General features: G+C 34.7%; 2 protein-coding genes across 2 annotated transcripts; both read right to left on the bottom strand.

The window, feature by feature from the left end:
• Nucleotides 1-7,157: 7,157 nt before the first annotated feature.
• Nucleotides 7,158-8,608, bottom strand: LOC128168112 (somatostatin receptor type 3-like). The gene has a single exon (XM_052834218.1). The coding sequence runs from the start codon at nucleotides 8,389-8,391 to the stop codon at nucleotides 7,354-7,356; it is 1,038 nt and encodes a 345-aa protein (XP_052690178.1). The 5' UTR covers nucleotides 8,392-8,608; the 3' UTR covers nucleotides 7,158-7,353.
• A 6,375-nt stretch (nucleotides 8,609-14,983) lies between these two features.
• LOC128167124 (cholecystokinin receptor type A-like) lies at nucleotides 14,984-16,846 on the bottom strand. The gene has a single exon (XM_052832672.1). The coding sequence runs from the start codon at nucleotides 16,790-16,792 to the stop codon at nucleotides 15,770-15,772; it is 1,023 nt and encodes a 340-aa protein (XP_052688632.1). The 5' UTR covers nucleotides 16,793-16,846; the 3' UTR covers nucleotides 14,984-15,769.
• Nucleotides 16,847-18,379: the final 1,533 nt, after the last annotated feature.

Below are 18,379 nucleotides of genomic sequence, written 5' to 3'. Positions count from 1 at the left end.
TCAAAATATTTTCAAAAATTAATAGCTTTAAATCCAGTGGATGAAAAAAAGGAAAGCAAGTCGAACTCGATAAGTGCTAATACCTGTGTTGAATGAATGGTACAGTAGGATATGCGCAGAAAAGTCCCGTCTACTCTTTCCTACCCTAGATTTATTGGAATATTAAATCCGATTATAAGAGTCAAATTAAAAATCAAGTACGGATATGTACCTGTTTATCAAAAGTAAAACTACTCATAATTTATCTACAGTGTTTTTTTTATCATATTCGCTAGCTAATGTAAGACATCACAAATACCCCAAACCCCCTCACGGAAAAGGAAATGCTAGGTGATGAGAGAGGGAGAGAGAGAGAGAGAGAGAGAGAGAGAGAGAGAGAGAGAGAGAGAGAGAGAGAGAGAGAGAGAGAGGGAGAGAGAGTCGATGTAAATCACAGGTGCGCTAACACCGTTAAAATTAAAGCTTGCTAGTTGGTCTGCCCTACCCTAGCTACCTCCTCTCTTTTTTCCTTTTAGAGGTTTAATTATTGTCTATATATGCTTGTAACAAATCAGATCAATTTCAAATTCTAAATCAAAACTGAATTTGACACTACCAAACTCTCTCTGTGTCTGTCTGTCTGTCTGTCTGTCTCTCTGTCTCTCTCTCTCTCTCTCTCTCTCTCTCTCTCTCTCTCTCTCTCTCATATCGACAGTGGCATTGCCATACCCTACAATACACTATTCTTATCTGGATTTTTGTCTTTGAGGTTGTAAATCATTATATCTTCTATGGTTTAAAACTTTATCATAACCTATATTTTGACATGTCGATTATTTCATTGAGTTTCGTTTCATAGCTAAAACATTTAGATTAAACAGATCTTTCTTCGCGAGCCGATTTTTACACAGTTGGGGCGAATACACTTCGGGTTAAAATTGTTCGGGGGGAAATACATACAGGGCAAACAAAACCACTTAGATTCGCAAAGCCAACAGTGTTATTTCTAATTTAATTGTTTATACTGTGTGGGGTTAATTCATCAATGTTAATTTAACCATTTTATAACCACTATATAAGAGCTATTAAGACATTTATTTGTAGGAAAGAGCATGTACGAATGATCTTTATTTAGAACAGTTTGATGTTGCTAGGATACAGGTTTCAGATCCATGATTTGATTGGTTAATTTAGATATTGAATCTCGAATTTCGAATCTCGAATCTCGTATTTCGAATCTCGTATTTTGAATATCCTTCTCGGCTTTCGTAGTTATGTGTTTTATTTCATATTTATAATTTAAATCTTCGACAAAATTCATTTTATATCAATTTTTGCTTGTAGAAATAGTAGATGTTAAATATACTTGAAAATCTTCAAAATCACTCAAGCGTGAAGCGAGGGGCTGTGTCAAAAACAGTTCGGACCGGAAGAATCTGATAAAACATCACCCGTTTGATAAAGCTAAGGTTTACTACACGGGTAGTATACATCACACGTATGAGATAAAAAGAAAATATATACCCGGTTTAAAAGTCATTGTGGACACGGCATATGTGAGAATTTAATCTTCGAAACAATGATCCTTTACAGGAATGAAGTGAAATAACACATTGCTTTTTTAAAGGATTTTTTGTTAATGTTTTCTTTAGAATAAAAAAAAAAGATGCATAAAACAGCCTTTAAAATCGCATCACCGAGACGTTTGGTATTTTCTCATTTGTCCCTGGTTGTAAATAAACGCATATAAAGTACATGTATCGTAGCTGCAGGTCTGTAGCTCCCTGAGTCTGAAAAATTCGGATGGACGACCGTGGAGCTATAGTGCCACCCATTGAAAATATTGTATATTTATTGCGCACAAAAACTTGCGCTAATTTTGGACTTATTAACCTTACCTACACGCAAACTCTGTGAAAACAATTAGTACCATTAAATTCTTCATGCAATTTACTACTGATATTGTCTCTTTACTTGTTTCTAAGTGTCTTCGTAGCACGCCACCGACTTCGGAAAATCAAGTATGTAAAATTTACTTCGAGATCAAGAGTCGCCATTTGTACATGTAAACAAACTGCACCACTTCACTTTGCGGGGCTTGTGATGGTGTTTAAAGACTATCAGAGGCAAGTAAAGAGACTAATATGCTTATGCGCATTCTTGTAATGAGTTGCTTTAAATGAGATGTTATGCTTGATTTGAGTATTAAAGATATATTACTTAGTTTTATATCATACGTACTTATATCTTAAACAGTAATGTAAGTATGCGGAATGTTTCCAAATATACCTATTGCAACAATTTTACTTCAACTACACATCGTACCACTGTTAATACTATCATAATTATTTTAAACATAGAGTCATGGTGACGCACAAACCCATGATTTACAAAATACGGAATTTTTACACGATTTCAACATTTTTAGCTCACCGAGACGAAGTCAAGGAGAGCTTATGCTATACCCTCGGCGTCGGCGTCGGCGGTGGCGTCGGCGTCGGCGTCGGCGTCCGGACCTGGTTTAAGTTTTTGTTGCAGGTCCTGTATCTAAGCTATTACTTGTCCTGTCTTCACCAAACTTGCATGGATGATGCATCTGGACCTACTTATGGACTTGAGAGACTTGGATGCTGAATCTGGGTCCTAAATTTCAGATGCTGGAGGAGGTTAAGGTTGTTGGACCAGGTTAAAGTTTTTGTTGCAGGTGCCCTTTGATAGCAATATCTTAGTTACTGCTGGTCCGTACTTCACCAAACTTGCATGGATGGTGTGTCTTATGATACTGATGCACCAGACAGGTTTGAGTGCTGAATCTGAGCTATAGGTTTCGGATGCTGGAGGAGGTTAAGGTTTTTGGAGCAGGTTAAAGTTTTTGTTGCAGGTGCCCATTGATAGCAATATCTAAGTTACTACTGGTCCTAACTTCACCAAACTTGTATGGATGATGCGTCTTATGATACTGATGCACCTGACAAGCTTGAATGCTGAATCTGAGCAATAGGTTTCGGATGCTGGAAGAGGTTAAGGTTTTTAGAGCTGGTTAAAGTTTTTGTTGCCGGTGCCCTCTGATATTATATCTTAGTTACTACTGGTCCTAACTTCACCAAACTTGTATGGATGGTGCGTCTTATGATACTGATGCACCTGATAAGTTTGAATGCTGAATCTGAGCAATAGGATTCGGATGCTGGAGGAGGTTAAGGTTTTAAGAGCTGGTTAAATAAAGTTTTTGAAACAGGTGCCCTCTGATGATGATATCTTAGTTATTACTTGTCCTTACTTCACCAGACTTCCATGGATGGTGTGTCTTATGATACTGATGCACCTGACAGGTTTGAATGCTGAGTGTGAGCCATAGGTTTCGGATGCTGGATAAAGTTAAGTTTTTTGGAACAGGTCACATGTTTAATAGATGATAGTATACTATTTCAAACTTGCATAGTTGATTTAACTGTAATATGAATGAATCGCAGAGGTAGCTTCAGATGCCAATGCACCTGATGGGCTTGAATGCTGAATCTGAGTCATAGGTTTCGGATGCTGGATGAGGTTTAGTTTTTTGGAACAGGTCACATGTTTTATAGATGAAAGCTTGCATAGTTGATTTAACTTTATTATAAATTAAACGCAGAGGTTGCTTCAGATGCAGAGCCTGATCTCCATTATCAAGGATGCTAAAGAAATCTCCTACCTCACTCAAACCAGATCGATAGATAGATGTGTTTGTTGATAAATGATATAACATGATTCCTATGATATAGTATTGTATGATATGAAACAATATTGTTTGATATGATACAATATGATATCATATGTTATATTATAAGAAGTTATACGACACGATATGATATTGTATCAATTTTTTTGATATTGTATGATATGATATTGTATCATGATATTGTTATGTATAGTATTGTATATTATGATACAATATTGTATAATATTATATTGTATTTTTAATTTATTATTTTATCAAATGATACAATTACATAAGATATTGCAAAATATTATATTGTATCCAATGATACAATATTGTATATTCTATAATATTGTATCATACAATATTTATAATATGATATTGGTTTTAGTAATATAGAATTATATCACATGAAATTGTATTATATGATATTGTAATATATATTATTGTGTCATATGATACAATATGTATCATATAATAATGTATTTTATAATATTTTACTTTATCACATAATATTGTATCATTTTATAAGATACAATGTTGGAATCAAATTATATTGTATTATATGATATAATATCATATACTGTATTAAATATGTTTCAGTGTCATTCAATACAATATCATACTATATTATACAATATAATATCATGTTTCAATGTTATGGTGTATTATGTAATATGATATTGTAATATAATACTATATTGTATTATATTTTATGATAGTGTATTATGTGATCAAATACAATAAGGTATAACACAATACATTGTCATATCATACGTTACAATATCATATCTCATTATTGTTTATTATGGTATTTTATTGGATTATATGATCATATATATTATATATATGACATGATGCAATATTTAATTTTATATCATTGAATTGATAAACATATGAACATATGATTATCATAAAAAAAATTATCAGATGATATACAATATTTTGTCAAAACAGAATCCATGAATAACCAAGATCATAAAGTATGATTTTCATATAAAATGATAAAGGTGGTCTTATGAAGGTGATGTCTCATAAGGGTGATGCTCCGTCTCGGTGAGCTTAGTAATCTATGATTACCTATGTTTATATATGTTATGAAAAGATAAACTTTTAAAAAATTACATAGTTCAAAAAATAAATCAAATTAAAAAGAGAAAATTAGAATTAAGCGTTGTCTTTTATTGAGACATAATGTCTTCAAAAAGTATTATATGTGTTAAGATGAACTCTCTATAGATACATATTTTTTACCACAGACATCGAATAGCTTCAAATTCAAATTCCTCTCAGAGTACCAATCCAACTGTATTTATTTTTAAACAGCAATTACAGTCTTAATGTTTGAATGACATGTAAAATGATGTGATATGTAGTATTGTTTGGAATCTAAAACTTAATATTCTTACATAATGTGTACTGCAGTAGTGTTGAGTATGTAATGCATAATACGCAATACATGCGATCTACCTGAAAAAAGTATAGCCGGCATGATATCTAAGTGTAGTTTTCAAAATGTTACTACGCAAACATAAATAAGCTTTCAATAACGATGGTATGTTTATATTTGGTGTAAATCTCAAGGCATGGAGAAGAACCAGTGATCGAATTTAACTGAAAATGCTTGGTATATATTCGTGGAATATGTATAGCAATAAACATCTTTCAAAGACAACTTCCAAAGTTAACTTAAATGGATAAAAGTCAAACATTAACAATCAGTCTGATGATAAACGCCTACTATAAGTGACTGAAATGCTTACATTTTTATCTAAAAGTGCAGACTGTATAGTCAAGATACCCCACGAAAGTATAGCCGATTATCCTTAAAAACCCGCATTCTTGATTAGCGCTTTCCATACATTGGTTCTCATTCAGTAAAATAAAATAAATAGTGCCCGTTTAGGATAAAAAACGGCAATCGGTTTTTAGAACGCAGTTCGCAATTGAATAGTGAACTAGTTCGCAATTAAAAATTTAGAATTCATATTTGGGGTTCGAAATCTTCAGGGGCATCTACTAGTGGTATTTCACTACCACTGTGAAAATATGGTGATGGAGTTATATCTAGTTTTTTAAGAATCGGGCTTTTAAAAATGCAATGCTTCGCGTCGGTTGACAATAGTTTTCTCGGGGTGTCAATTTCAACTCTTACCCTCCTAAACGGGCACTATTTATATAATGTTAAATAGGCCACATATAACTCTAACAATTGCTATACGCATGATTAAGTAGACATACGACTGTGTAAGCGTGTGGTTATAACGTCTAATTAAAGGATCAACGATTTGTGGTCATATACAAGTGACGAAATGAATTTTTTTTTTATGTATACCTAACTTTGAATTATTTTCTATCTTGAAATTAAACTGTCAGGTCGAAACGGAATTTCAATCCTGGTTTTCCGCAGCTCTTCCCAATATTTAGAATAGATGAATGAGTATAAATTATGTTGATTAAAGAAAAAGTCTATTTCCTCCACAAAGGGGAAACATATCAAATTCCTTGATGTAAAAAATTGGCTCCATCACTACAAGGATATGTGCTAAAAAAAATGCACGTGCGTTTACCGGGAATATGAGACAGACTTATATAATTAGGTAATCAATGTCAGGTTAATGTGTCTTTTAATAATGTAACAGGTTAATTCCTTTTTTATTCATGATGTTTTATTGGTTATCGTATTAAAAATTCAGACAACAATTTTTTCCGACTTCAAGGAAGGCGCTATTACATTTGCATCTCTCGACCCCAGCCCATCCTTAAAGTAGCCACCATAAAGTGTTGATCAGTCACTGTGTTTAAAGAAATCAAAATATCATAGCTTAAAAAAATAAGTGAATATGTTCGAAATATCCGCCCAGTCTGCTTTATCTGATTGTATTGCAGCACTAGTAGCTGATAACTGAGTAGGGTAGGGCAATGCTAAATCATGTTTATACAAGTATTAAATATATCTTACTTTTCCAACGACCAAAATGCTACATGTATCAACAAATTTTAAACTGTGAGGTTTATTGATGTTACAGTTTAATTCATTAATATACATGTATTCCTCATACAATATTATGCATTTATTAAATGACATTCTGCGACAGAATTCACAAAAAGTTTTAAGAACAGGCAATAGAGCTTAGGACCTAAGGACCTCAGACAGACCCCTGTCCAGGATCTCCGAATTTTAGATGACAATCACATTTATATCGACAGGTGTCCCATACTTCAGGTGGTATGGGACACCTGTCGATATAAATGTGAATAAAAGTACAATATAATCGAAATACTTTCACCGGTTTACAAAATTTGATCAAAAATTAAGATTTAAAATATTTTGAAAAGTTAAAAATTATAAAAGCCCCAGTGGGATTCGAACTCATGAGTTACAGATCCGTAGGCAACCCTCTAACTCATTGCGCTACGCTGTTAGCTAACTGATATAGAAAAAAGAATAAGAAATTGAAAATAATAATTGGTTTCATTGTTTATTTCGATAGAAAGTAAGTCACAATATGGAGGTGTCACATACCACCTTAAGTTAATAACCAAGAATAATCACTAAATGAACTTAAAACAACTGTATTGTACAAAATGAAATATAAATAAAAACGTTTTAAGTCTTCTTAATATCAGTCCAAAGAAAGAAAACGGGTTGATAAGATTCTTGAATTGATAACAGTTCATACAGTTGACGTCACCGTCACCTGTCGTCTGCGCAAAATGGCTGATCGTCTACAAGAAAGCATCTGCTTAAGTTCCGCCGAAAACAGGTCGTCCATGAACGCATAAACGATTGGATTGGCAATGTTATTAACAACAAAAAACATGTCGACAAATCGGAGTCCTAGCAGCATTCCAGAAGACTGCGTGTCCCAGAACCGGTCGGAGGTAGTCTCAAACAAAAACAAGATCATCTTTGGCACAAAACAAACGAAAAAGATGGCGGTTATCAACATAAACATCAGCGTCACTTTATAAACTTTCAATCGGTGTTCTTTTAATTTACTGCTCCTAGTCGTTGTGTTTTTAGTTGATTTTGTGTAGCGGAAATAAATCTGTTTACCCACTTTCACATAGAGAACTAGTAACAGACAAACAATTACTGCAATCATCGAAGTCAAGATGGCGCTGTGAATAAGAGAAAACGTTTTCCAGTCGGCAGACGTTAGTCTACGACAAGCATTTCCTGTGATGTTGCCTTTCTCTATTTCAACCGAATCTAATCCGTAAGTAAAATAAGACGGAACAGAGACGATGACAGATCCAAGGAAAGCCAGGAAAACTAAGAAACGTTTCCATGGAAGCGACATCTGGCGGCCGAGAGGTTTACAGATCTTCAGGTATCGCTGGACGGCAATCACCGGTAACAGTAATACAGACATGACAGTGGTCAGATACCCAAGGAACCAGCCACATTTACACAACGTCTCGTCATTGTAATTCACAGGGAATAGATTGAAGGACAAGTTAAATCCAGCGGAGAAACTGACAGAGAAGGCGTCCACCAGTGCTAGGTACGGGACAAAATATCGACCCTCACCCTCCCCGCCCAGTCGGACAGTGTACACAAACACGACAATAGCGTTACCAAGGACTCCAATAAAGATACAGAGCGCCAAGAAGACGGTGTTTGGGAGGAGGACCCCAGAGATCTCCTTGCTTATCTCCGCGAGGCGTACCTCCTCTGAAAGATTACCGGAAGTGTCCACGATGTCCATCTAGCGCCTCATGTGTAAAGACGAGGCGAAGGAAAGTGAACTGGCAGTTGTTGTGTTCAACAGGAAGAAAGACCCCAGGACGAATTGCTTTTTGCTGATGCGTAAACCTGTAGATAACATCGATTGGGTTTTTTGTTTTGTTTTTTTGTTTCATAAAAAAAACTATATTATTCATGTGGTAATTAACCAATACTTACAACACGGAAATACATTGTTAAACTGGTTTTTTTTTTAAATTAGATGACTTCTAGATGTACATTCATACTTTTGTGATCTCTTTTTAAGTATTATGATGTTCATTCGTATATTTTTAATGATACCCTTTGTGTAATACTACATTAAATAAAAAGATTCAGGGGGATTTTATTACTTTTTCTATTACTCTAAAAATTTAAAAAGTCCATTATATATAATATATAAGTTTATGATTTATAAAAAGTATATACGTAATATATTTAAATCAATATTTTTTCTTGCTATTTATAAACAAGAGGCCCATGGGGCCACATCGCTCACCTGAGCATCAATGACTTCATATGGGCGTTCAAAGGATATTGTGCCATATAGCCCCTCGGTAGAATAACGAAAATAAATATTGTAAAGTATTCGAATTTTAAACTTATTTTTGCATGCACTTAATATTTGACATTGTACCTTTCTACCATTTTTACCGAAAATAAAAATTCCTATGCAAGATATAAAACTAATCTTTTGGTAGGGGTACACTGTTATTATCCAATTCCGTATATTTTCGTTCTGCCCCCCCCCCCCCGACCCCCCCCCCCCCCCCCACACACACACTTTATAAAGCGATCAAAATATATGAGAGCATAAATTTACATTTTCTTACTCAACTACTTACCAGTCATTGTATTTTTAAATTCGACTCAGTACGTAGTTCTTGAGAATAAGATTTAAAAAAATGCAGCCCCCTTTTCTTATATAAAGATAGGACTTTAATATCTGCAATTTATACTTGCCATCCTTAAGGATACTTTGTGGTAACTTTGGTTGAAATTGGCCAAGCAGTTTTAGAGAAGAAGTTCAAAATGTAAAAAGTTTACAGACGGACAGACGGGCGACGGACAAAATGTGATCAGAATAGCTCACTTGAGCTTTCAGCTCAGGTGAGCTAAAAGGTGTGTCTAATTACATGTATACACCTGTATTGACATCTTCGAGTGTGCTTCAAACAATAAAATGCTTTCTTTGATGATTCATGCGGGTTATTAAGGTAGCAATCATTGCAGAAAAGAATTTACATAACCTGCTAATGCAGCTTAATATGTATTTTTTCTGTAATGTCCCAACCTTTATATCCCGCATGAATCACAAAATGAAGCATTTTATTGTTTAAATTATTCATTTTTAAGTCCATATTGACAGAATTTTACGCGCGTGGATCTGTACTTAAACTCATATCTTCCAATAAAAGGTAATGGCCGATTTGCCATTTTTAACAATCGTTGAAAATTTCGCACTTTCATAACGAGAATTAAATTTTTAAAATATATTTCTGTGAAACTATGCATCACTAGATATGTAAAATCAATAAAGAGTTTATTTAAATGAAATAAAGGCAGTCAAGCCAGCTACCTTCTTTTTTAAAAGCTTATGACAGAGTAATTGATCTTTTTTTCATCAGATAATCATGTGTCGGTTCGATTAAATGCTGAATTATTTAGTCATAGAACAAAGCTTGGCAATTCAGCTGAAAATGCCATTTATGGTGAATTTTTATTAAAAATTTCTTCCATTAATTTTTTTTTTGTCAAACGCTGAAGCACTATATCAAAAGTGTTCAGAGTTTAACAAATGGTTACCGCTTCTAGCATTCGCAAAATTGTGTTGAGTCTTTTTAATTTTTTTCAGCGATTTAAAACAAACATACATACATTGTACTTATAAGCATAATCTTACGCCTTACAAGTTGTATCCAGAACAGTCGGAACATTTTCCTAACTAGTGTTTCCACATCCGACAAATCGGGCTTCTAATCTAAAAGTACTTGCAGTCCAGCTGACGTTAATCTTATATTTTGATGTATTCAAGAAAAAATAGAGTTTAACAGGGCAATAGAAGATTCCGTTTTTTACAGATTTGTCTTGTTAATTTGACTGCATATAGATTTTAAAATGTTATATCTGACGATCTTTTTTGATTCAGAATTGCCAATTTTCATTGGATTGGGTTGTGTTTGTGTTTTACCAATTCATAAGACTTGTGTAATTAAATTCGCAAATCCCATATTATTCTATACAGTATACCACTTAAATTGCTTGAATCTTGAATCGTTGCTCCGACACAAGGCAATGAAACAGTTCATTTTTAAAATTGTTTTGAAGCCGAGTAGCTCAAAAGATGAATAAGATATTAGAAAATATACTATTTATATAAAAAAAAAAATAGATACATTTGCATGAAATATTCAAGATAGAATACGATGTACCCATAATATGCAAAATTCGATACAAATGAAAATACGTTTTGTTTCGGTTCACCCGACTGTTTTGTACACCATATGGCGATTATTTAGTACACCCAATTGTCAACAATCATAGATTCAAAAATAACAACTCACCAATAGTGTTCCTAATACTTTTTTGTTGCACACATAAGCAATCAAATTATCATTGCGAAAAGCATAACTTCATAACAGATAATCGCGTTGCATTGATTATTATAATCAAATTCTCACACAATAGGCCTCATTCACACCACAACTGGCCGTGCGTGCGTTTGGTGTCTATAAGCAGGTTCTAATGAAAAATCTTGTGAGACACGCAAGTGCATTTTACGACTTTGGAAGGACGGTTTCCTTGCGAGATGTAAAACGTGTAAACGCAGGTCCAATTGTACTTCACTTAAGGAACCCGTGGGATGACCTTACGATTTGACTTGCACGAATGATGCAAGGAGATCTCACTTGTTCCTTGCGTTATATGTACGTTTACTGCAAGTCTCTTGTGCTCACCATCAACATATTAAGCCTCAGCCACAACTGACCGTACGTGTTAAATGACTTCCAAGTGACCTACAAAGAGAATTTTAATATTACTGTCATTCACATCGCTAACGTACGTTTGTTGCACAATAAACGTAAGACTCAAGTACGGCTCATATGGGCATCGCACGTTGCGAGTGGCAACCCGTCTACAAACAAAATTGTACGTGACACCTACGACTGGCACGTCAAACGTCCGTTTGTCTTACGTTGCATTCTTAACCATTTCAGCACGATTTATAACGGCTATGATCAGCTACGGAAGCCAAGACTGACAAACCCGTAAAACACACAATCACCAAACACGTACGGCCAGTTGTAAATGAGAGTTTAGCCTACAGCTAGACTTTAATTTATTTTTCAAAGCCAAGGCAAAGTTACAAATTCAAGCTATAGCAAGTGTCTGATAAAGAATATGGCATTGTGTCCCTGTAAATGTACATGTACAGGTATACATATTTTGGTCTGTGTTTAATAGGCAACTCATAACTCCAACAATGGCGACATGTATATGTAGACAAAATGACCGAGAAATTGTAACTGTGTAAAATTATGGTTCTAATGTTTCAAATGTTAATTACTCACAAATAAAAAAAGGATCATAATATCTTTGTATTATTTTAATTTCGAAATTTGATTATATCTTCTTTCTATGTAATTATTTTAATTGAAGTGTCAGGAATTTATTTCGTATCCTTTGTAGTTTTAACCAATACTTTAGATTGAAAATTACTTAAAATTTCACTAGTTCAACAAACTTCTTCCTTTCAGAGAGAGAAAAATAAAACATCAAATTCCTTGATGTAAAATCAAAGGCGATATGATACAAGGATATGTGCTAATAAAGTCGCGTTCGTTTACCGGGGAAATGAGACAGACTTACAAATGTGGGTCATATTGCTCAGCGTTGTCAAACTCATTCATAAGTGTTAATAATTTTAAAGGATGATTTCTATCTATGCATGATGTTTGATAGATTATCTTACGAAATTATCAGACAGCAATGAGGTTTCCCGTCCTCACGGAAGACGTAATTGGATTTACACGTCCCTTTCCCATAGTAAGTTTAAAGTGTTGTCAAATGTTAATTGTACAATATATTACAATTAACATGGTGCATCACGTGAAATGTATATTTTACCTGTTGATAGTTTATATGCATTAAATAGCCCTGATCACACCCCATGCATCTAATGATAGCATGATAAACATAACTTTTAAGGAACCAGTATGATATGATTCAAAGAAAACAATTCAATCTTTGGTTTGTAAATTAAGAACACTGTATATGCACTTACATGAATACAGGGCGATTATAAGATTAATGTTTTATTCGTAACAATGTGAATAAATACTCAAACAGCAGTATATTTTGTCTTTTACAAGTGTGACATTTGGTTCTTTCCCAATTATCTCCAATAATTTTTCCGCAGTCCCGATCAAATATATTTTAGTTCAACATTTCTCCTTTGTTTGCGAAAGAAAATTTCGCGTTTATTTGCGGAACTATGCTTTGCGGTTTTTGGCAAAAATGTTTTGCGAAAGTAAAGCGGTTATATTACAAAAGTTACGCTTTTATTCACAAATTTTGAATTGATTCCCAAAAATTACTCGTTTTTGCAAACGTTTTGCTTTTATTCGCGAAAGATACGCGTTGATTTGCGAAAGCTTCGCGTTATAATCGCGATTAATTACGCTTTTATAAGCTGTACGGGTTTTTGTATACTTTCACTAGATTTCATTTATAAAAAAACCCCAAAAAACAAACGACTTAGGAGAACTCGTAAATCAACGGAAAATGAAAAAATATCGCATTAACATAAGCATGACCATTATTTGAGTTTATGATGATGTCTCTGAAATGATATAAAGTGATCAATAATTCATATCTCTTAAAAGAACTACAGAAGACCCTAAATTATTCTTTTTTCATTAAATGAAGCAATTTATTAGCGAAAGTCTAGCATTTTTTTTCGCGATAGTTGCGCGTTCATGTGCGAATTTTATGCGTTTTTTCGCGAAAGTTACGCGTTACGCAATATCATTATCACAATGGTTGCTAGTTATTTGCGAAATAAACTTCAAATGCAATTGCTTAGGTTTGAATCACAGGGACCAAGCCCGTTTTAACATTAATTTCAATGTAACCATAAATAAAGAAAGGGGTCGAACCCTGACCCAAATAAAAAACTACCAGCTCGCTTCAAAAGCCTAATAAATCAATTAATTTTAAAACACTCGCAATATGCATGTATTTTCATAAAAGTAATGTCTGAGATACACTCATGCCGAATTTCAATTTGATTGGTCTTAAAATAGCGGAGATATACGTCATTATTCTCTCGAAGCCGCCAATTTATTTTTACTCGGACATTTACCGGTCCAAGGATCACGATGGGATTTTGCCTCTGACAACAGCAGTATTGCAACAAGTCGAGAAACCTTCGCACTAATCTTTTAAAATCTTACATCAAATGCACGCTACTTACATACAAAAACTCCGATAAAATTCCTTAAATACTCTCTCCATACTGAACTTGTATTCATACATTGTTATTATAGCTTCTTTTTTAAGACTGACGAATTGGTACCAAGAGTTGTGCATGTGAAACTCATAATATAATAAAAATGATATAACTGATGGCGTTAAACATGTTACCATGTTGACCAGACGGAGACAATGTACATTAAGTATTTATCTGAATGGTTGAGTTATTGTTTTTTCAAACAAATGTCTGTATGTCTTATCATCAAAAAAATGTTTCAATTATCTAATATATTACGATGATCTCTTCCTGTGCGGAATGTTCGGGCTTTAGATCAAAGAAAAAAAGCGGGAATTTTGTGACATACTTTTAAAAATTATCGCACAACTAAAAATTAAATCCACAGCACATCAATTAAGTTTCTATCATGTCAATTTAAATCAGATTAAAAAACAAGTTTATGTTTTGAACTGTATAACGTTGATGATCATCAAATGTCTGGATCAACAGATTAACGCTGAGTGATGATCTATCGATAACCTAGTCTACAGAAATAATCTGTTACAAGGTTCCTGTTTCCGCTATATAAATATATTATAATAGTTCCCAGGAAGGTTAAAACCAATGTATGCACGAGATCCAGTATTTTTTATCCCATGAGGGTCCGAATAATAATTTTGTTTGCCAGGGATTATGGGAGGGGGGTTAAGTTATCCGAGGCCTTTTGTGTACTTGAAAAGTTTTAAATTCACCAAGAAGGGGTCGTGAGCACCAGCCCCACCCCCCCCCCCCCCCCAATCTTCCTCCCACTTATTTATACATGCATATGCGCATGCAACGTACAATTTCAGTGTAAACATATATTGCGTTATTGTCCCTTTCCACCTAAGAGTGATAATAATTTGCCAGAGGAAATCTCAATAAATACTGAATGTTTCTCAAGTCGAGAGTTGTCGTTCATGCCATGGCTAGGGTCACTGAACCTGTTAAAATGGTTTGCGACTATATACAATGTTTATATAACAACAAAAGACGTGAGCACAATTTCGTATCACTCCCTTAATAGACAAAATATTCAAAATAAGAGCACAAAAAGTATATTGTTCACCATTTTAATTTACAAATATTTCGAATGTAGCGAGGTAGGTTTTACAAAAATAAGTGGGTACTTAAGTGATGACATTTTTTAATCGTTTTCAAAAATGTTATCTTGTATAATTTATACAGTGTAATTTGATAACAGTTTAAACCCTCCCACTCCCTGCTAATTTTAGTTCCTCGTCTTAAAGTACTACAGATGACCAGCGTAGATCAGGAAGACCGTGCACCAGTATCTCATTGAAGGCCATTTCCGTTACAATCCTATGACTAACAACAAACTCATGCAATTTTACCATCTCTTTTACAGAAAACTATAGTTCATTATAACACCTCCTCATCTCATTTTGACCTTTTGACCATATAGATCTTGTCTGTCTTAAAATAAACCGTCCTTAGAGGGCCTGTCTGTCTTAAATACTAGTAACGTTTATCAATGCCAAAACAATAACAATTGTCTTTTTAATTTTGATTGCCATATATAATAATCTGACCCGCTTCGTATTTGGGCCGAAACACTTCTTACCTTAATAATTCAGCTGGCCCAATTTAGGCTTACTCAGGATAAATTCATTCACATGAAACGTTTGTGAAAGTCAGTTCAAGCGAATAGCGAATTCAAAAGTGTGATTTGTGTGTTGTTTTACTTTGATTTCTGCTTACACGAAAATATAAAATAGTTTTTTTCCCCAAACACACTTCAAAACACTAAAATAAGATTACTTACATACACGCAAATGAACCACAAGCAAAATACATGTAAGAAGTTCGACAGTTATCAACCGACACGTTATAGCGAGTAGTCTAAGTCACAGAATATTTTCTTCATCTGCTGTGAGAATTTGACGTCCAGAAAAGCGTATACGAACGGGTTGGCGATGTTATTGATAACGAAGAGAACCTCGAGGAATCGAACCAGGAGCCTGTTACTGTAAGACAGAGAGTCCCAGAACCTACTGTCTACACACTCCAGGATGAAGATGACGACCTTGGGCGAGAAGCTGACGATGAAGATCAAAGAGATCAGCATAAACATGGCTGTAATTTTGAACATTGTTTGCTTATTTCTGTCTGCTGAGTTTGTGCCACTGGTACCATCGTTCAAGTTTGTCATCTTCACGTTATTGTCGTTGGTTCTTTGATGTTTCCACTGCTGCATCTGAGAGTGAATTTTTCGCCCGATTAACGTGTATAAAATGATTAAAGCCCAGACTACGCCAGCGACGATGGCATTGCAAACAATAGCATGAATAAGGGACAACCATCGATTCTCTTGAGTCAGTCGTCGGCAGGCACTTCCGGTGACGTTATACCGAGCGCTGTACGCAGGGTCCAGCCCATACGTTACTGGAATAGGTGCCGAAATCAGAGCCGCCGCAATAAACGTGCTGAGCACCGCCACTCTTTTCCACTCCAGCGTCATCTGCTTACCAAACGGTCGACAGATCTTCAGGTACCGCTGTATGGCGATGACCAGCAGTAGGAATATCGACATTACTGACGTCATGTAACCAAAGAACCAGCTCCACTTACAGAGTTGCTGGCCCTTGAACCTGACGGGGCTGACGTTGTACGAGATGTTGAAGCCCGCGGTTTCACAGAGAGCCAGGAGATCGACCACGGCAAGGATCGGGATGAAGTAACGCTCCTTCGCTCCACGCAGTTTGAGACCATAGATGAGGATGACGAGGCTGTTTCCGATGATTCCAACAACGATACATATACCCAGAAATACGGAGCTCGGAATCAAGGTCTGGGACAGTTCAGTGTTCCAAGAGTTGATCCGGGAATCCTCTTCCGAGATGTTTGCCATAATTAGTCGGTCTGTTCTGATCAATAGGTTGGAGACGGTCAAGTTATATTATCTATATACATGTACCTCTGCGTGTGAATTATCACTTATAAAAGTAAAGTAATTTTAACTTCCTTCCTTCAAAGATGGGCGGGATGATAGATTAATTATTTTAGTAAATTCTGTGGGATATAAAGTACCACAAGGCTCACGTATTGATAATCTTATGGTAGACCTTTTTATTTTGAAATAAGAAGTATTTGTATTCTATTCATTCGGTTTCTAACAGATTTCCATAGTACTGATTTGTCGCACTGTATAAAGGTAAAAAGTGATTTCAAAACATTTTCTGTAATTCTTTAAGAGCAAGGAAGAAAATGTTATAACAACTATGGTGGTTTTGATTGAGTAGTGAGTATTGAGTTAGTATTCTTCTTACAATATTTCTCTGCTAGATTGGGCCCACACGTATAATGCACTTAGTAGTTTTACTACAGGCTTATTCTACTTGACACATATATTATTCCTCTATACTCTTCACCCTGACATTAGGATCATTGAAATTTTTCTACGTATATACAAGCGTGCAGCGTGTCAAACTACACGTTTTTAATGCTGACCGTTGTTAAGATACAATACTTTTCCTAAAAGAGTGATAACGCACACTTGGACAGATATCTTTTGACCTTAAAAACCCATTTAATATAATTTTAATTGAAAGGCCATGTCAAGGCATAGCTCAAAATATTACATCTAAAAGTTTGAGATAGATATGATGTGTAATTCACTGACTTTTCAGCCTCCTTAAATGTTCTGTTCTGATTTCAACAATGAGATAAATATATCGTCTAATAATTTGTGAAAGTCGGAGTCATTATTTCGAAAGCCATTTCGTATGTGAAAATGGTCTATGAAAGGTTGATGAAACTTTAATAAAGATAATTTGGTTAATTTCTAAATAAGAATTTGTTTTCATGCAATCAATATTTATCATGAACAAGTAGAACTATTATAACAAGGCCTTGGACTACCAGTAGGACGTTACTATGATATATATTTCTTGTGTCAAAACAAGTTAAAAATGAGGCTGGTTTCAAGTGAAATATACACCGATTGCATTGCGTAGCTGAAAAGCCAGACAAATCTTGTTGATTTCAAAAAGCAATGGCTGAGTGGCCTACAATGAAATAGACAGGCAGACGTCACGTCGCTATTTGACACCAACTACCCAAAGTCCAAGCTCTTGTTAAAATGGTTCCAATACTCTAAAGTGGACTAGATACAGAAGTAGTCTAGCATATTCTTTGTTCAAATTTTTACAGAAGTCTTTGTGCCCGATTTTCATTTCCACTTAGTTATAATAACAAGTTGCTGTCCTTTAAAAAAGGACTACAATACGTGGACCATTTCCACGTGTTTCCAACGAAAACGTGAAAGCCTTAAAATTATCAGAGATTCCACAGAATCTAGTCCTCTGCTTTTAACCACTTAATTTGTACGTTGTATTGCGTATACATGCATGTATAGCCCTGACTTTTTATCTCAGAATTTAAAGGATTCATACTTCTAAAATAATTATGATTTATCTATGAATGAAGTTTACATGTA

Source organism: Crassostrea angulata, chromosome 10, assembly GCF_025612915.1.
Source record: "Crassostrea angulata isolate pt1a10 chromosome 10, ASM2561291v2, whole genome shotgun sequence".
NCBI lineage: Eukaryota > Metazoa > Mollusca > Bivalvia > Ostreida > Ostreidae > Magallana > Magallana angulata.
Note: the sequence above shows the minus strand (reverse complement) of the source record. Positions and strands in the feature narration are given on the sequence as shown.